The sequence below is a fragment of the Syzygium oleosum genome, unplaced genomic scaffold (assembly GCF_021117445.2).
Source record: "Syzygium oleosum isolate NSW1041296 unplaced genomic scaffold, Sole_v2.1 Sole_v2.01, whole genome shotgun sequence".
Classification (NCBI taxonomy): Eukaryota; Viridiplantae; Streptophyta; class Magnoliopsida; order Myrtales; family Myrtaceae; genus Syzygium; species Syzygium oleosum.
In genome coordinates this window covers 38,568,992-38,589,857 of record NW_026607485.1, presented here as the reverse complement: position 1 = coordinate 38,589,857, position 20,866 = coordinate 38,568,992, and the positions used below count along the sequence as shown (strand labels likewise).

The following is a 20,866-nucleotide window of genomic DNA, read 5'->3' as shown; positions in this document are numbered from 1 at the left end:
TTCCCTTTTTTGTTATTTTGCCATAAGTCTAGTTTCAGTGGGTCCAAAGTCAAACATGGCGTGCTCTCTTGGACTTTGTAATTTTATCTTTTATAGTAGAGAGGGCTAACGCCGAATACAAAAATGCAAGCTGAGTCAAATATAGAATATTTTCTTATAATTTAGAAATTAAATTAGATATGTATCAAAAATTTAAAAATAATATTAAATAAATTAAAAGTTTAAGGACCGCATTACACATTGAATTAAAATTCATGAATTATATTGAACAAATGAAAAATTTAGAAATTAAATTTTAAAAATTATTTATGTCATTTTTTCTTAATAAAAAAAAAAAGGGAGCCTTCGTCTTTGTTCTTTCCCTTTTTTGTTATTTTGCCGTAAGTCTAGTTTCAGTGGGTCCAAAGTCAAACATGGCGTGCTCTCTTGGACTTTGTAATTATATCTTTTATACTAGAGAGCCTAACGCCGAATGCAAAAATTTAACATTATAGGTTTTAGAATTATTTAAAATAATAAGTCGTCTTTTTTCTTTTCTCTTTTCCTTGTTCAATTAATTTTCCAGAAGTCTTGTTTGAATGGGTCTCTTAAAATCTTCTTTGGAATTATTATCCCATATTAGTGTGGATACACCGGCCTCGTGAATTAGTCTCTCTCATTAACCAGAAGAAGGTCCAGAGCCCTCGAAGAATAGCAGCTTTTGCTCTTCTCCCTCGTTTTGCTTCCATGGATGTGAAGCCGTTGCTTCATCCAGGCTCCCAAAGTTTCGTAATCAGTTCATCCCAAATCCAATCCCATCATCATCATGAAGCCTCAAGTAGATTCATCGTGACGGTCACCTTTCTAATCGGCAACGCCCTCACCCTTGTTCCCACGTCGATCCTCAGGCGAGACTCGCCGACCTTCAGAGCGCTAACCTCGTCCATCATGCTCGCCTTCGCGTCGGCTTTCGTTTCGCTGCTGTTGATCCACTACAAGAAGGCGGGTTTGGCAGCCGGAATTTGCCGATGGTCGTCCGTGGTTGCCATGGCTGCAGTTTTAATGTTGCTCCTGTCCGTCTCTGCACTCCATCAATGGTGAATTAGAACATTCCGGCGAGTTCCTAAGAGGCGACGGCGGGACGACACCGTCCCACCGAGGGTTCGATCCTGGGCACTAGCAGCAACAACAAAAAAAGAAGAAGAGGAAGGGGAAATTGTAGTCTTTTGAACTTTTCTTGTACTGATGACACCGACTCTCTCTCTTGCTCTATCTCTCTCTCATGTACGACCAGCTATGGATTTCTGTATCGCTGCATGTAAAAATCAAATGAGATTAAGTGAAGTTAATGGCAAATGGGCATGGATTGATTGAAAATGCAGAGGGAGGCCACTTTTTAGGGAAAATTAGGAAGGATGAATGCTGCTGCGTTTTGTTTTTACCATCCAGGTTTCTCCAAAAGAACTCGGTCATCTACATCGAAACACTATCATCTGAGTACCAAGTATGATTAGCCCAGATGCCCCGGATGGTTTTGCAGTTCTGATAACACTTCCAACGAGGCTCATCTCTAAGAAACCAAAATGGCGATACTCTTGTTCTTGAATGGGACTATGAACCCGTAGTTCCCTCTTTTTCTTCTCGGAACCCCCGTGGTTTCCTCTTTTAAAATAGCTTCGAAGTGTTGCTATAATTTTCACTTAGAAGGATCACCAGACATCACTTGCATTTTTCTAATATGAGCACTAGCCGGAATGTGTCCTTCTGGCCATTTCTGATAGCTCTTCCCTGAGATCAGAGTGTTCAAAAGGCAACACCTCGTGTTCTAAAAGTGTACCACGCTTCGTGATCACATAGTGGAACACAGTCCATTCTCAGCTCAAATTCATTCGACAATATTCAGTCCTAACTGAAGAGAAAAGTCCCTTTGGGCGGGACTAAAACTGAACATACAGATTTGCTTCCATGAAAAAACAGGAAAGGACAAGGGAAGAAGTTACAATCTTTAAAACGAAATTCTAACCAAGTTTCTCGCTAATAATACAGGCCTTCGACATGGAAAGCAATCTCAAGCAAAACTCCAGTCTGACACTAACAAAAATGGCCTGCCAATGATGGGAATATGTATCTGCCAGGGCTCCTAAGTCGTTTCTTACATCCCTGTCAGACACAAACTGATTCTTGTGCATCGTAGCAACTCGACTCTATATACTCGTGTCACCCAAATCACCGGCGGGTTGATCCAAGGTCCGGGCGACAGATTTCAACCCAAAGTAGCATTTAGCTCTTGAATCTAACGCTTCGACTGATTCCTGCATTAATACCAGATGCTTCCCCACCGTAAGATCCGGAAGGCTTCCTGATCTCCCGAACTTGCCCTTTTCGTCGGACCACTGCCTTCTCATGCTTACTCTGCACGCGAAATGAATATAAATTCCGGGGCAATATCGAAAGTCGACATGAGAATATACATCAACAATCTGATTCTCTCGACTTCTCCTCGGATTTTTCGTTTGTTTCTTCCGATTACGCGTCAGTCCTCTATTTTTCTCCATCTAAAACATTTTCGCAGCAAAAGTTAAATAAAGAGTAGCTAAGACCATCAACGGAACTGACCAGAACCACACTGCACGCAGACTCACCTGATAAGTGATACGGCGCTTCCCATCGACTGTTTCAGGCAAGGATGGAATTGCCAGATCCATTTTCCAAATTTTTTTTCAATTTACGGAATATTTATATATTTTTATTTATTATAAATTTGTGGGGACTCGGGTCGGGCCTTTGGGCTCGGGAGTCAAGGATTCGGCCTTAGGATACCATCGGGCTCTTGTATCAAACCCATTCCAGTTAGAAATTTTATAAAAGTCCAATTTTCGGGTGCTGATTCACCAAGCCCATCACCAAATGTGACAACCCTGAGTCCATTTCTTATCAAAACGACACACAGCCCATTTTCAATTTTTTATTATTTTCTTCTCCTTCCTCAATTCCTTTCCAAGGGACGCCGCTCTATTCCTTCATTTCCCTGCAAACTAAAATTACAAACTAACAATCTAAAAAAACTTCATCAGAGAAAAGCACACCAGTTTTAGTTGTTAAATTCATTCTGCAAACTACATTTAACGCACTATCAACTTTAAAGCTTCAACGTCAGAACGCCATCCTCACTCATGGAGTATACTTCGCAGTTCGCACATGAGCAAAATAGAAGCATAGCATTGCAGAAACACGGGCAATCACCGAGAACCAAGAACATGCGACCTTGTCTCTTGGACGCTTCTCGCCGGAAATCACCTTTGATCGCCATGGGGACATAACACATAGAATAGAGAAACAAAGACAAAACAGGAAAATTGTGATCACTTGATTATACATCAAAACTATGCCTAATGGCTCGCGAATCAACCTGCATCATGCAAACCAGGTCAGAACATATTCGGATTGTGGTTGAATTAAATTTCAAAACTCTCAATGTTCAAATTATTCCCGGAATTAGAAAAATGATGTTTACGAGCACCCGAAAGTCGTAGAATAAAACTTTGTTGGAGTGGCTCTATCAAGAAAATGATATTATGATTATCTTTTTTATGCCACTTTTGATGTGGATGGTTGAATGTGTAAGCCTCACCTTCCTGGAAATTTAGTTACTTCACCCCCGTGTTGACTTCTTGGAATTTTTTATGCCTATCGTGGATAGACCGGCCTCAAGAAAACTCTTCCTCATACCCAGAGATGTTAAGAATGGCAATTATAGCCTGCTCCCTCACTTTGCTTCCATGGATCTACCCAGAACAAAGAAGAGATTGCTTCCTGCCGGCTCCCAGAGCGTCATGATCACTTCATCCGGAATCGATCATCATCACCATGAAGAAATCGATTCACCAAACTGTACATCGACTGATGAATCTCTATAAACCATATGACTAGCTAATCCCCCCTTCAATCAGATATAACATTTCATGTCGCAAATTAACGGGGAATAAAAGTGCTAATTTGGCTCCACTTAAAGTGACCATTCGAGATATGCAGCATGAACTCTGTGTATTAGTGACGCGTCACTAGATAAAAATTTGGGGTATTACCAAAAGGTAACTATTGATTCTTTTAACATTAAGCACAAAATAGGCTTAGATCATTAAAATGATTAATATCACAAATTGGTTGAACTTAAATCTACATTTGAACGAAAACCTAAAAATTTTTATGGTTTTCTAGCCATATTTTTTCAAGAACCTTTAGAAGTTTAAGGGGGGGGAAATGACAAAAGCGGAGATGACAAAAAAGAAAATTCAGCTGTTATAAATCAAAGCTGAGGTTGGATTACGGAGCAAACAAAAGTTATCAGCCATGCTAGAACAATAAATTCCCTTGAAAAGCGAAATAATCATAAACTGCTAGTATGATCTTCCCTGCTTTTTCACTGCCTGCATGGCGGCGTCGCTAGTCCCCCTCGTTTCCTTTCTATGATTAACTACAAAAAGGATTCCATATGATCCCTTCTTGTGTGGATTTGTTCTAGCAGCATTGTGTCGCACTCGCTTGACTTTATGATTGAAATAATAGAACAATGAAAAATAATAAATGAAGAGATCATTATATTATAAGAGTTGCTAATTCCTTGATTCTAGTATCTCCAACAATCAGCTTGTGATTTTTTATTTATATATCCAAATTTTTCTTCCTTGATTGACAAATTAGTGCCTTTACTCCTGCTCAAATTGGGAATGGAAGAATCTCAAATTCCTAATTTGCGACATAAGTTTCCAAAAGCATTTCTAGACAATGGTTTCTGAAGAGATTAGCAATTTGATGCACATACGGAACATACTTAGTCACAAGTGTTCCAAGAGCCACTTTTTCTTACATGTAATGATAATCTAATTTAATATGTTTTTTTGGTTAAAATCTAATTTAATATGTTTTTTTTGGTTAAAATCTAATTTAATATGTTTAGTTCTTGCATGAAACATTGTATTAATCGACATATAAAGTGCACTGATATTATCACAAAATATTATTGGTGGACTTGAGAGTTGAATACCCAAATCTCTCAAAAGGAATGATATCCAAAGTAATCACTACAGCTGTCGACACATTGCCTACTCTGCCTTGGCACTAGATCGAGCAATCGTTTGTTGCTTCTTAGCACTCCATGATATACAGTTGATGCCTAAGAAAGTATAAAATCCAGTAGTCGATCATTGAGTCAAGCGATAACTTACCCAATCTGCATCACAAAAGGCATACAAGTCCAAAGTTGACTTGGACAAGATTTGCATGCCTTAATCTATCGTACTGCTAACATAACTTAAAATGCACTTCACAATTTGAAAATGACTCATAATTGGTTGATGCATGAATTGACAGAAAAAATTGATTACATATGAAATATCTAGCTGTGTAATCGTAAGATATTAAAGAGCTTCGACAATACTTCAATATAGTGTAGGATCCGGAAATAGTCTTGCATCTGTACTAGAATGAGAACTAGTGGCCATAAGTGTGGAAACTAGCTTACAGCCTTCCATTTGTGGACATTTAAGAATTGACAAAGCATATTGTTGTTGGCACAAATAAAGGCCACCAGAGAATATCCTAACCTCCAAACCTACAAAATAGTGTAACAGCCCCATATCCGTCTTCACTACTCAATGTAGAGATGAACCCATCAAGCAATTTTGGATCATCACCTGTAAAAATCATGTCATCTACATATAAAAGTGGAGCTAGAATGTCATGATATGATTTTTGAATAAACAACAAAGGATCCTGCTACTTGTTTGATGGGCAGCAATGGTGGGGACTATTCTTATACTTCCTGGTTGAACAACTAGCTAGAAAGTCTCAAGGAAATCTAATCCTGCTACTTGAGTATATCCCTTGGCGACCAATATTGCTTTTAATATTTCTAATGTACCACTGACCTTTTACCTAGTATATGGAGGATGTGGAACAAGAGTCCAAGTTTTATTCCGATGCAGTGCTTCGAGTTCCTCTTTCATTGCCGCCAACCACCCTAGATGCTTAAAGCAAAGCATACATTGTTCAGTTCCTTCAGTATAGAATCCATCATATGTAAGTTGGCATATCTTGGATTAGGCTTCCCAATACCAGCATGTGCTTGAGTTATCATTAAATGATTTTGAGTGGATGAACATGCTACTGAAGAATCATGAAGGACATCCATAGAGGAATCTTCATTTGCCAAATTGCATGGAGAATTAAGCAGGGCACTGAATGAGTCACCAATTTCAACATGATTTTGGTGAACATGTGATTCACCTCCATCAATTTTGTCTTCATGAGAATTATCATGAGTAGCAGAATTCAATAACTCATCATAGTTGGAGTAGGGGATGGCCCCCAAATATCGAAGTGAATAAGATCAAAGGGTGCATAAGAGACGAAAATCACAAAGATCAAATGGTAAAGTATGATGTTTTCTCAACTAACAAGATGATCAATCAAAATGCTTATTGTCAACAGAATCTAGATGGCCATTGGAAATTAAAGGACCTAATCTAGAGAAAGAAGCATGACCCAAGCGAGAATGCCAAGTTTCATATGAAACTATGGCAGCACAACCAAAGAAGGAGTTTGAAAACTGAAAGGAAACAAGCTCAAACAAATGTTCCACTTTATAGCCTATCCCAATTGTTTGTCCTATTTGTAAATCCTACACACAGCAACCATTTGAGGAGAAATGAATATCAAAATCAAGTTCACATGATTGTCCCACAGATTCAAGTTTAAAGAGAGTTTAGGATCTACGAAGATATCAAGTAAGGACAATTTGAATGTCGAAATGTCCCCTGTGTGCTAACTATCATATGGTAGTTATCGGCTATATGAATAGTAGGTACTTGTGAAGCAAATGATTTTGACTTAAATAAATTGAAATTGGAAGTCATGTGATTACAATAGGCGAAATCAAAGAACCATGAATCAAGAGTACCTTGAGTGACTGACACAACATAAGTTCTAGGAATAGAGGAGCGAGAAGTACCATATTCTCGAAGAATAGAACGAAGATCTATTAATGATAGAGTAACAGATAGTCTTTGGTGGAACCCTCAATGATAGCACAGAGGATTGACATGCAGGTTGAGGTAGCCCTTTGTACCGAGATCGGTTGTTTGTCCCTGTAGGTTGCCTAGATTGTCGTCGATAATAATTGGATGCAAAATAACAAGATCGATGATTATTCGTACAATACTATATGCGTGAGGAAGAAGAACTAGGAGTGGCAAGCACCGTGTCTGTAGGCAAGGCAAAGAGCGTTGCACCTTCAATGAAGCAAGTCAAGTCTCCTCACTCAACAACTCTGAGTCAACTGTCTTAAGACGGAATAATGGATCTCGATGTAGAAGTGAAGCTAGCATAGGTTCAAAATCATCATTAAGTGTCATAAAAAATTTCATAGCACCCATGCGATCGTGATATTCAGCAAATTTGCAAGCATCAGAATCTGCGTCCCATTGTAGTTCAGATAATGCTAATTGATCCCAAATAGCATGCATGGAGGATAAAAAATCATTAATAGACTGACCTGTCTCTTGATGCATGTGATGCAAATTCCTTAACAGCTGACACCAATGGGCAATATTTGAAGTGGAATATCGATGGGCAAGCCGATCACATGCTTCCTTTGCCATATTAAGACGGTCAAATTGAAGTCTAATCGAAAGAATCAAAGTGTTTCGAAATCACATAAGTATATGATGATTCTTGCTATCCCACTCCTCCAAGTGTTCGTTAAATATCTCCTCAGCTTCACTAGTAATATGAGTAGGTGCATGAGTAGCACCAGTGAGTAGTCAGTGACGTAACGCCAGAGCTGGTGTCCTCTAAAAAAACTAGATATTTCTTCGGCCCATAAAATATCATTGGAACCATTCAAAATGGTTTGAACGGTTATTAAAACTTCCAATTTTTTCATAATATGCAATGTAATAGTATCAACCTAGTAAATTCTATAATGAGTTCAAAGAAAAACCGATACTTGCAAAGCTGATATGGAGAAAATAAGGTCAAAAACATATTCATGATGTCGAAATACCTTAGGAACCGGTTGAAAGCCACAAGCAGCAGTCTGAAATGAGTTGAACCTGTTATAAAGGTAGATGAACTGGTCTGGTCAACGAAAGTCAATGTATGGTCAACATCGGTCAACAAGGGTCAACGGCGATTAGCGCAATCAACAATCACGGTCAGAGGATGACATGGCAGACATGTGTCAACCAAGTGGCTGAAACGTGGCGCTAACGTAGAGGATGACGTTACTTGTTCAGCTGGCGCAGCAGATCACGTGAGAGGCACGTGGATTTCACTCGCAGAGATGGCTGCTGGCGTATGGAGGCGCAAACAACGTCGGACGGTGACGAGCTTTCTAGATCCTGACTCATCGGAGGATGGAGAAGCGGATGGTAGTGGTTATTTGTCATTTTATGATAGCTAAAGTGTCGGAATAGCATCGAAAGTTGTCAGGGTCGGTGAATCTGAGACGTAGTGGAGTGTGAGGGCACGTACAACAGCGAACAACAATGAAATTTGAGGGTTGGCTCTTTTTCGGCCAATGAGTCTGACGGTGGTGTCAATTTTGCTAAAGAAGCAGCAGAAAATGGCGTAACAACACTCAATGGCATCGGTTTTAACTAAAGACGAATACCGGCACGACTGACGTTATGTTGCTATGACCACCGCTACCTTGTAATAGACTCAATGGCTTTTCCTCAATCTATAATGGCTCTGATATCATAATAAAAGTAAAGCGAAAAATAAAGTTTTGGAATTGTTTTATATTATTGATGAATTATACAATAGCCTATTAATAGGCTTTACACGATGGTTATATATAGTAACATAATATTACAATAAGAATTACCACCAAACAAGACAACAAGATTACAATGCGAGAGATGCACAAAATCAACTAATGCATTTCTAACCATCCGAGGAGTGCATGCCTCCCTTCTCGATATCACTGGCTTCGTGAGCAAGACCAATGACCTCGCCGCTTGTGTTTGACAGAAACATTGAGCTTGGTCGGTGTCAGCCCAGGGTAAGAAGGAGAAGTTTGGGTGATTGGGAGGGGATGGGGAAGAGGAGAAGCAGTGGTTTTCTGAAGTGGTGGAATCCCGAGCCCGATCCCCATGTCATCGAGCCCACCCGGAACCGAAGAAGCTCGTGAGCATTCGACAGAGAAGCGAAGCTCGGCTTCTCGTCACTGTGGGTCCAGCAGCGGTGGCAGGACTTGCATAAGTGGCGGGGCTGGGACAAGTTGGAGGGCTTGTACCAGTATAACCCTGACTCGGTGTTGGTGGAGTTGCAGCGCGGGCAGGGGAGGTTCTTCGACAGCATATCGGGCACGTTTCTGAAACACCAGAAGATGGAAGACGTGAAGGAGATATTGGGTCGAAAGCAGATATGTTAAATGGGGTTTTCTGCCCACTCATCATATCGATTAGTACGCATTTCTTTTTTTTCTTTTTTTTTTTTGCCATAAGTCTCGCTTGAGCCGGTCCAAAGTCAAACAATGGCATGATCCTAGCATGATCCTTTGGGTTTAATTAAGTGTTAAAGACTCTTAATTGTCCAAAGATGGCCTGTTCTCTCAGACTTTGGAATTATTTGAAGTAGTAAGTCGTCTTATTCTCTTTTCCCTTCTTCAATTATTATTTCCTTAAGTCTTTGTTTGAACGGGTCGAATTGAGTTTTAAAGGCTCTTAAAATCTTATTTGAAATTATTTATTCCATATAAGTAGTGTGGATAGTAATTTTTTAACCAACACCAAGGATCCATAGGTACCCCTCGTTTGAGCGGGTCCAAAGTCAAATAACGGCATGATCTTAATAGTTAGAGATGGCGTTATCTTTTGGGTTTAATTAAGTGTTGAGACTCCTAATTGTTAAAGATGGTGTGCTCTCTCAGACTATGAAATTATTATTTAAAGTAGTAAAGTCATCTTATTTTCTTTTCCTTTCCTCAATTATTATTTCCATAAGTCTTTGTTTGGACGGGTCGAATTGAGTTTTAAAGGCTCTTAAAATCTCTTCTTTGGAGTTACTTATTCCACGTTAGTAGCGTGGATGGACCGGCCTCACTGAAAACTCTCTCCCATTTAACCAGGAGAAGGTCCATAACCCTCGAAGAATACCAGATTTTGCTCTTCCCCCCTCATTTTGCTTGCCATGGTTCTGAAGACGTCGCTTCATCCCGGCTCCCAAAGCGTCATAACCAGGTCATCCCAAAACGATCTCCATCATCATAGTGGAAGCCCTCCCATCATGAGCAGATTCATCGTTGTCTTGGTAGGAAACTGAAACTGAAAGACAGGAGCCCCTCATCCACAAATGAGAGATTCGAATAAACAGTGGCCTGATTAGCCCAGATGCACCGGATGGTTTGGCAGTTCAGACACACTTCCTAGTTCCGACGAGCCTCATCTCTAAGAAACCAAAATGTCGATACTCTTGTTCATGAATGAGACTATATTTACCTGTAGTTCCCTCTTTTCTCTTCTCGGAACCCTGTGGCTTCCTCTTTAAAATTGCTTTGAGTCTTGCTATAATTCTCACTGAGAAGGATCACCAGACATCACTTGCATATTTCTAATGTGAGCTGAGCACTAGCCGGAATGTGTCCTTCCAGTCATTTCTGGTAGCTCTCCCCTGAGATCAGAGGCGACACCTCACGTTCTAAAAGTATACCATGCTTCGTGATCACATAGTGGAACACAGTCCATTCTCAGCTCAAATTCATTCGATAATATTTAATCCTAGCTGAAGAGAAAAGTCCCTTTGGGCGGGAGTAAAACTGAACATACAGATTGGCTTCTTTGAAAAAAACAGGAAAAGACAATGGAAGAAGTTAAAATCTTTAAAACGAAATTCTGACCAAGTTTCTCGCTAATAATACAGGCCTTCGACATGGAAATCAATCTCAACTCAAGCAAAACTTCAGTCTGATACTAACAAAAATGGCCTGCCAATGATGGGAATATGTATTATCTGCCAGTGCTCCTAAGTCATCCAAACTTGACTATATACTCATGTCACCCAAATCACTGGCAGGTTGATCCAAGGTCCGTGCGACAGATTTCAACCCAAAGTAGCATTTAGCTCTTGAATCTAACACTTCGACTGATTCCTGCATTAATACCAGATGCCTCCCCACCATAAGGTCCGGAAGGCTTTCTGATCTCCCGAACTTGCCCTTTTCGTCGGACCACTGCCTTCTCATGCTTACTCTGCACGCAAAATGAACATAAATTCCAGGCAATATCGAAAGTCGACATGAGAATATACATCAACAAGCAGATTTTCTTGACTCACCCGGTACTTCTTCCTTGGATTTTTCGTTAGTTTCTTCCGATTACGCGTCAGTCCTCTATTTTTCTCCATCTAAAACATTTTCACAGCAAAAGTTAAATCTTTGACTATGGCAATGAGTAGCTAAGACCATTAATGGAACTGACACCATTGCACGCAGGCTCACCTGATAAGTGATATGGCGCTTTCCATCGAATGTTTCAGGCAAGGATGGAATTGCCAGATCCCTGTAGGCGCATCAAAGTTAACCACAAATTGATCACATTCTTAGAGCAATTTTACCATGACAAGGCACTAAATATTTCCATTGAGTTTTCATATCTGTCACAAAAACAAAAGAAAACTCGTGCATTTTGCAAGCTATAGGTCCATGATTTTGATGCATTGGTAGCTCTCTCACATCTTTTCTTTAATCTTCATTCGGTTTCTACATTTTAATTAGATCCAGAATGCTATGCGCCCTCCTCGAATTTTCTCTTTCCTTTTCCTGCTATATTGTTAAATATTTAAATAGTCCATAGGATAAAGTAGCAAAAAGATTGATATAACATCATGTAAGTTCAAGTTTAAGCTAAATCCAGCTGCTTGATAAGGTTCAATATCCTTCAAAAAGAAAGAAATGATTTGTTTATATGAAGACACATTATACACTCGCACCACGTTGTTTTGCGCTTTATATTTGGTAATAAAAATTGGTCTTCATTCCAAAAGATTGTTCAATGTTAAGACTTTTCCTTGTAAGTAAAGGTCTCAACCCTCGATATCAAATGTCTAGGAAAAATTTTCAAGAAATAGAAATGGAGAAGAAAACAAATCTTGAATAGGTTCATTCATGGAGCTCATACATGACTGGAGAAATTTCTAGGATCTCCTTGTTCTATACCTGCACGTAACTATTAATATACTTTTCAAAGCATAAGTTGTAATTGATTGATGCATATGGGTGCTTAATATTAGTCTTCTGGGACCACGTTAAGATTAAGATGGAACATATTGGACGAGCAACAGAAAACAAACCTTGAATAAATCTCTGCTTTTGCGGCAAGTTTTGCAGCTCGTTGCTGCTTCACTTGCTTATAAAACTCATCTGCTGACTCTTCAGATTCACTGTCCTCGGATTCAGCACCTCCATTAGCCTCAAGATTGCCATCTTCGTCACCGAGATCATCATCTGACCGAACGCCAGCTCCAGCCAATACTTGAAGCTCATGTTTCCTCCGCCTTTCTCCGATATCATCCCTCTTTGGCAAATCATCATCACCCAATATGACCTTCCAGGAGCAAGATGAAAAGCTTCTCATTCATTATATTCATTTCAGGATTAATATGGTACTGTCACTTAGAGCTTCCTTTGATCCAGAATCATTATGATACTATCACTTGAGCTGTTTAATAATATAGTAGAAATCCAGCGCAAGGCCAATCCATAAAAATATTGTACTTAGGTCGACTTACAACCCTATTACTGCTGCGGTAATTTAACAATCATCTAAATGGAAGGTATATCAATCTATCATCTTTCATATATCATTTCCAACAATCAAAAAAGAGTCGGGACATAGAGAGGTATGAGACAACATCGAAATCTGAATACAATGGCAAGAATAAAAAACAGTTCCTCAAAAACTTCAAGGGACAGGAAAGTACAATTTTTTTTTCCAATTTTTAGATATTTTACTTTACATGATCCCTACAAGATTATCCTATAATGACAATAAGTAAAAACTAAGCGTTAAAATGTGTTAGCCATATACCCTAATTGTAGCCCATGATGATTTTTTTCTTTTTTGCCATGTTTTAGGTATATTACTGACATGGTTAGTTCCATCCATACTAGATTATCCTAACAGTCTCATCCACTCTAGAGTAACTAATTCCTGAATCATCAGAAACATCTGATAGGAACATTGTTCAAGGACTGTACCAAATAGAAATTTACTTCCATTTTGAATCTTTAACCAATATATTCCCCTTGGTAGGAAGTTATCTAGTTGCAGCAAACACATTTTGATCAATCACATAATTTCTTGCACTTAAAGGAAAAAATTGAACATAATCATGCTGAGATCCAAACCTTCTGTCTCTTGTTTTCAACCCACAGAAGATTGGAGAGTTTAGTTAATTCCAATGACCCCACATGCCCACTCATCAACCCACGACGAGATGCTACATCTTCAGTAGCATGATCGTCGAAATCTGCATAGGTCTCTAGCTGCCTGTTGAAGAAAAAACTTGAGTAAACGCCTTAAATTAACACACAGAGCAGTTGTGGGCAATTAGAGCAGTACCCGTTTACTGGTTTCGAATGTTTTTGGTTTTTCTCCCCTTTTGAAGCAATTGAACTAAAAACATTCTTGTGCCTCAATTTTTCCTCAAGGGCAGCCCTCACCTCTAACATCTTCAAGCTTTGCACCCCAAATTGTTCCTTCTGCCAAATTTTGCGATAATCAGATACAAGAATACTTAAGCTATTTTATGCAGCTAGAAAAGAGAGGAACTGACCTTCAATTGAGCCAGACTAACCTGAGGTTGATGTTTCTCTCCTTTCTTCTCATTGTTCTGAATGGGTTCATGAGGCTGCAAAACCAACGTTCAAGTTAATACAGAGACACGGGGAGGCAAATATACAATCTTGATTGAGGTGAAACATACATTTTTTGCCTCTTTAACTTGAACATCTATAGGCGGAAGAATGGACTCGTCATCTTCACTAGAATCATCAGATTGCAACAAATTTTCATCATTCATCAATTTTTCTGCCATTTCATCTGAAGTACTTTCTTTTAGAATCTCTTCAAGGTGAGGAGGAAGGTTTTCATCAAGTTGTTTCATCTGCCAAAGGTAGTGCATCTCAGATTTCTGACAGCTATAAACATAGACTGACAAGTAACAAGAAAGTAGACAAAACCTCATGCAATGCAGCAGAGTGATATGTTCACAAACATTGAGTAAGTGAGTGGCACAGTTGTATGCATGACTCACCCAAGAAAAAAAAAAGAGCAATGTCCAGGCACTTGCATAGTCAGTTGACCCTCAAGGAAATCAAAAGCTAACTGCAAAAGATGTTGAAGAACAAAGATGCATGTGCACATTCCTGACAACCTTCCAATCATCCCCTTCCACCCTCAGAATACTACGCCACACTAAATTTTAGGGACTACAGAAGAAAGATCGTCATTTTATAACAATCAGGTACCAGTTGAAGTTGATTCCACCATAACGAAAAGGGAGACACCAGAAATAAATGGCTTACATAGCTCGACAAAATGGCTCATTAGTTCTCACTAAATGTAAATCTAAAAATCAACGAAGGTTTTAGTAAAGATGTTTAATTAGCAGCATAGACTGTATCAAACATCCCTACATGCTAATAGAGCCAGCTACAACATCATTTAGAAAATAGCTAAACATAATAAAATAAGATAAAAACTGAAACAGGCTAGCAAATACATCCAGACACTCCTTGAGCAGCATATTAACCATAATCACTACAATGACAGGAGCAATGATACCATTCAGTGTATCGTAACTTTGTCTATCATGCCCAAGAGTGATTTCTAACAGGAACTAACAAGTAGGCTGAAAGTTAACAGCGATGTTGATCAGCGTGACATGCAGCATGCATGTGCAGATCTATAGATAAGATCAATAATAGAAATAAGAACATATAGCTTCTTTAAGTACCTTCTCCAATAAGCTTTTGATCTCCACAAGGCGAGCTATAACAGGATGATCACGAACTGGTTGTCCCTCAGATTTAAGGAGGAGATAAAAAGTAATTGCTTGGCAGTAGGCCAGCAGCAGAGTCTGCTTCACTTCCAAATAGCGTGATCCTCCTTTCATTGTACTTTCCCTCTTTTTAACCTTCGTAGAATGGAAGACACACGCCGCACAACAAGAAAATATGAGCCAATGCTGTATATGAGCCAAATGGACTTCAAACTTTGCATAGGAATACAGCTCAAAGAATCAAAAACATTAAAGACCCAAGCCGAAAAAACTTCAAAGCGAGACACCAAAGCAATTTACCAAAAGCTTAACAGAAAATATTGGATAGCTACAATTCATCCTCTTTGGTGAGATCCTTCCTAGGGACCTTCAAAGTGATTGGTGTAAAGAAATAAATTTACGCCAAGAAAACTTAAGGAAATCTTGAACGAAAGCATTCCATACTAGAGAGATTCAACATTCGGTGTAAAAACAAGTCATATCTGTTAGCGCATGCCTCTTTGACAAAGGGCCCGTTTGGTTCGGCTTTTCAAATGCTATTTGGGGGAATGCAAATACCTTTAGGTGAAAGTCACTTGGGAAAATGCAAGTGGTGTTTGGTAAAAAAACATTTGTAAAGCTACTTTGGCCTAAATAGTGTTTGGTAAATTTTTTTTTGCAAAGGGCTTTGGCAACTTTTATTTTTAATATTCCGATTTTGCCCCTATACTGTTCATCTTCTTCACTGGCGAGGGTGGCCGGCGAAGGGCCGACGAGGGCGGATCTGGCCGGCGAAGGGCCGACGAGGGCGGATCTGGCCGGCGAAGGGCCGGCGAGGTCGCCCGACCCCAGGCGGCCGTCGCCTGGGTTGGGCGACCTCGCCGGCCCCTCGCCGGCCCTTCGCCGGCCAGATCCGCCCTCGCCGGCCACCCTCGCGGTGAGGAAGATGAACAGTAACAGGGGCAAAACCGGAATATTGAAATTTGAGTGAGGGCAATTTGGGAAGGGAAAAATAGGCTTCAGCATTCCAAAGCATTCCAAATGCTAGCTTTCGGCTTTTCGGATTCAAAAAACTGAACCAAACGGTTTAGCATTTGGCCAAGGGGCTTTCGAGGCCGAAAGCCCTTCCAAATGTTGAACCAAACGGGCCCAAAGTAAATACCTTGCTTAGAAGTGGATTGATTCTGCTTTCAAGCTCTTCAAGTGAATCATTCAGCTCAGACAGCAGTCCCACCAATTCCGGAGCAGAACTGCAAGAAAAACATTCTATATAATAAAGAGGCAGGAACATAAAGTACATGAACTACATATAAATTCCCTTTTCCTGTTAAGTAAGAAATTCATTCAACGACAGGGGAACTTACTGCATACATATCCCTTATGTTTCATTTGTTAACTTAAGGAGTAGGACTGGAGGAAGATAACTTCTGACAGGAAAATACCGTATATTATGAGATCAAGTATGACCAGGAGTAAAATTTGAATGGATGACTATATGACATATGAATCATTAATTTCTACGTAATCCATAACTCCAACCGATTCTTTATTTGCTTCTCTTTAATGGACAAGAATTTTGTCATTCAACATTCTCGCAATTATTGCAGAGATCTACCAAGCCTCAACAATCCCACCCCTTTCCTCTTATCATGTGTGGTCATCTCCATTAGCCTTTACTGCTAACGTGTCTTCCTCATCCAGGTTAACAAATTCTTTTCCCAACAAGGAGGTGGCTTACTAAATACTATAAAATCAATCAAAATGAAACGCCTTTTCCGAAAGACCACATTCCAGGAGGAAATCATTGTGAGATATACAAGGAGAAATCGGTCAGTTGTCTTTCCCTTTTCATTCATGTTTAATGTTGCTTTTATAAGTAAAATCCAGAGAAGCAATTCGTCGAATTGGTTTTATTTGTTACTTCAAAACCATAGCCAAACAATCCTCAAGCTATCTAGTATGTTTTCTAATCAAGGAAGAAAGATGTTGCTGAGTTATGCTTTTGAACATTTGGCTTGATTGGTTTATTTTACTTGAAATTTCAGTGGCTAGTTCTCATGAATCTGATAAGACTGACTATCACCACCTGACGGATAGGAATAGCTAAGATGCACAGTGGAATCACAGACAACAAATCATTCAATTTTTTTAACAGAAGGATTATACGAATTGCATAAGCTTCCACAGTCTAATTTCAGATATACCATGAACAAGGACGAGCAAATAAAGTGCAGCACTTTAATGTACGATGACAAATTACAAACATGCATTGGAAGATCCATTTTTTGAAGATCTTTTTTCTTTTTTCATATATAAAAAGTTCAACTATAGGGCACCAAGGGGGTGCAAACCATACACAAAAAGAGCCCAAAAAACTAAAGCCATATACAAAACAGTTCATTGTTAATACCAATTGTATGTTATAGTCAATACAAATGTGCCGGTCTATCTAATTTTCCCACACTGATCTTCCCAGCAAAAGATTAAGCTCTTGCTAGTTACAGTTGTGATTCCATAATCAATAGCAACACATAGTTCACTTTAAGAGAGGAAATACCTATATACAACATCCATTTGCTCCTCCTTTGACAGTGCATTCAAATCTTTTTTGACCTCCTCAAAAGCTGTTACAACATCATCTCCAGTGCCTTCGCGTATGGCAGATTCAAATTTACCTGTTCCTCCAACCATAATTTCCTGCAGAATCATGAATAAGTTGCAATTGATACAGCACTATTACTTCGTAACTTTACCGACCTCCTCCAGGGGAAAAACATTTAAGAACAAACAAAGCCACAGAGTAAACAAGGTTATCAGAAAACGCTACCCCTAAAGTTGGTTCCACAGTGGCCTCATCTGGGCTAATATCTTCAAGCCCAAAGTCCTCCATTGATAATGATTTTGCTTTCTCCCTCTGCAATCTCAACACCTCTGCCTCCTCCTCTGCTGGAATTTCCTCGTCGCTAGAGGTTGCCTGTTGTTCATATAAAGAATCATAGAATTCAAGCCCACTCAAACGCCAAATTTGAAGCGCTCAGGTTCTTAAGAGAAAAACTTGATACGTGCGAAATCACAATCAGTTCGTAGTTTAACAGAGCACTCCCCTATCAACTTAATGATTCATAATGAGGGATGAATTTAGATATCCAACTCAACTTACCTCATCGGCATCATAGTACTGTCTCTTACTTCTACCCCAAACAGCCTTATTGTCTTCATCTTCTTCCTCCTCGTTGTGCATTTCATCTTCCACCCCACCAATTTTTGCCCGCAAAAACTTTTGCTGTCTTGCAACTGAAACAACATAAACAACAACGTGGAAATGGATTTTTAGAATCCATCACTTTTATATGATGTTTATGACATCACAAATTCGCCCTCAAAGGTCTCACCCTTGGAACGACACAAACAGGAAAGCAAGAGCGTAATACAGAGCAAGCCAACTCTTGGAGACTCGTTAAAACTTAAAAGACTATTATTTAAGCCAATCCCATCGATAACTAGCACTAAATTCCCATAAAAACCAGACTCGAGAAAAGTTTACATGCTCTTAGACTGCAATTTCAAAGTTCTTCATCAATTAGCAGTTAACACATTTACTCTCAAGGACTTCATGGCCAACTAGACTTCCAGTTTCTTAACCAGAATTATTGACTGAGGAGCTCATGCCTACGTAACAGCCTTAACTTGAGTGGCATTTTGTTCATTGATATAGCTACTGTATTCTCAGTCTATTCCTGATTGAGCAGTTATTCCACTATTTAGTAAATTAGAAGGAATAGCTATTCCGTGGCTCCCCCTGAGGATTATCAATTACATGGGATGAAGAATAGTTTTAGTTTAACCCTTTTAAGCTCAATCCACTTCAATGGAACAAATGTCAAGTACAAGAGAATCGGGATAGTGCCACCATAGACTTTTGATATGAAAGATTACGTGTAGTTACATTGAGCATATTGACAGAAAGCAACCCAACCGGATATTTTTTCCACATAATAATCTCCATTTAAGAGAGCTGATCGGTTATATATATACAATGTTGAGCAGATATAACAACTTCTTTCAGTGAGTTAGGAACTCTCTGATGAATTGGGACAACTTCAGTGGGCAGCAGTAGTAACTCAGGATAAGAAAAATATCTTACTTTTTGCAGCAAGCCCGGTCAATTGAGTGTCATCATCTTCATCCTCCTCTTCATCATCGTCATCCTAAATGTGATTCCAAGAAACAATATTCCATGAATTTCTCTTTCCAACAAACTGATGTCGGGGAACAACTAATAATCTTGAAGCACCTATATAATGACCATTACAATTCCAGATTTTGTAAAGTTATGATCAGTTTATGAGAACATTTGAAAGGATGTCTCTCATGCACGTTAATTTCACAATAGCTCACCAGCTAATATGAAGAATCTAAAGAAAAAACAATAAAAGAAAAGCCTTTGGAAAGGTCACATGACCACAAAAAGATGGATGTCACAACACCAGTATGGTCCATACAAATATTCAAACGCATGTCATGCAAACATTTATTTAATTACCACCAAATTCCTTAAAAACCTTCTCTAATTTGCGCTAAACAAAACTCCACTGTGTCCCAAACCCAGTTCACTAGATGAACTATACCAATTCTGTACCAAAGGGAACTATATGTACCTTAAAATCAAAGACAGGCTCTTCATTGTCATCATCTGACTCCCCAGCATCACTATGAATGTTCAGCGGCACAACATCCCTTTGCTTATGAACTGCATCAAAAAGGAAGAAACCCATCAATAAAGGCAGCAACCTTCACAGGGGCATTTACACAAACAGAAAGCACGCAGCACCAGTTAGCAGATACTCAAGCGAGGGAGATAACTCACAGGCATCTATTTCGTCATCCATATCTTCCGAGGGCGCGTCTTCATCGAAAGCCCTTCTGTTAGAGCCCCTCGTCTCCTTCTTCTGGCTCCTGGGCCTCTTCCCCATGGTCTTGCTAGCTCAAGTTCTTCTGAGTTCTTGCTGCAGGATAAACAAATGAATCGAAACTTTCAGTGGCACAAGTGATTGATGAAACAATGCAGGACTAGCACCAAACGCGAAAGCTTTAGCAGCTATAATGGATTCTCCTACCACTTCCAAGCATCAGAAAACATAAGAGTGACACGAAATTTAACGAAAACGAGACAAACCCACCGTTCGGCAAGGAGAGAGCCGAACAGGGCACGAAGAAAGATTGAGACTTTGAATTCAGAGGAGGACAAATTCGCGGAGGCCGAAGCTTTTCTTCGCGGTTTAGCTCCACTTCTTCTTGCAACTGCAACATGCACGCATGAAATACATTGATTTTCGTAATTCACTCTTCTTTGTTTTAGGGTTGGAAGAGGAAGTGAAGCTAAAGAAGCCGTGGGCCCTTGCTGCCTCCAAACATTGGGCCTCACTTCCTTGGGCTGGACTGGGCTGGGCTGGGCTTTAGACCTGATTTATTAAACTTTTCAATTCAATCATAAACTTTTCAATTATGCTAATTTAGTTCTAAACCTATTGACAGTTTGCCAATTTTGGCCAAAATCGCTGACGTGAACATTAGCCATCCTCCTGACACCACTTGTGTTGACGTAGACAATTTTTACAATATTTTAACAAATTTTCTAATTTTTTTCTTTTCTATTTTCTCTTTTCTTTTCTTTTTCGTTTATTATAATCGGTGAGGGCCTAGTAATCCCTCACCGGCCGTTGGTGAGGGTCGTGGGACCCTCCCCAAATCTGGGCAAGGGCCACCTTGCCCAGCCCTCGCTGAGAGAGGGCAAGGCGAACCTTGCCTAGATCTAACAAGGGCTAGCCTTGCTTGTGGCTAGCGA

At 39.6% G+C, this 20,866-nt stretch overlaps 1 protein-coding gene across 2 annotated transcripts; it reads right to left on the bottom strand.

The window, feature by feature from the left end:
• Positions 1-11,004: 11,004 nt before the first annotated feature.
• On the bottom strand, positions 11,005-20,355 carry LOC115681000 (protein THALLO). 2 transcript variants are annotated; one of them, XM_030604847.2, is made up of 17 exons: positions 20,202-20,355; positions 19,889-20,027; positions 19,680-19,771; positions 19,166-19,229; positions 18,182-18,315; positions 17,849-17,995; positions 17,579-17,718; positions 16,184-16,271; positions 14,998-15,177; positions 13,966-14,145; positions 13,837-13,890; positions 13,602-13,741; positions 13,388-13,529; positions 12,331-12,584; positions 11,480-11,540; positions 11,317-11,385; positions 11,005-11,231 (listed from the first exon to the last, which is right to left on the bottom strand). In XM_030604847.2, exons 2-17 carry the CDS (start codon positions 19,992-19,994, stop codon positions 11,100-11,102), a joined length of 1,983 nt encoding a protein of 660 aa, XP_030460707.1. In that variant the 5' UTR covers positions 19,995-20,027; positions 20,202-20,355; the 3' UTR covers positions 11,005-11,099. The 2 variants fall into 2 exon arrangements, with proteins under 2 accessions (XP_030460707.1, XP_056174485.1); XM_056318510.1 differs by lacking the exon at positions 13,966-14,145 and having other exon boundaries at positions 19,889-20,348.
• Positions 20,356-20,866: the final 511 nt, after the last annotated feature.

Bases quoted from the DNA above. Each gene is read 5' to 3' on its own strand.
- LOC115681000 (XM_030604847.2), bottom strand. From the start codon at position 19,994: ATGGGGAAGAGGCCCAGGAGCCAGAAGAAGGAGACGAGGGGCTCTAAC. The intron at 19,230-19,679 runs GTACATATAGTT...AATCACATTTAG, and splicing joins AGCCTGTCTTTGATTTTAAG to GATGACGATGATGAAGAGGA. The intron at 18,316-19,165 runs GTAAGATATTTT...ATGTTGTTTCAG, and splicing joins GACCGGGCTTGCTGCAAAAA to TTGCAAGACAGCAAAAGTTT.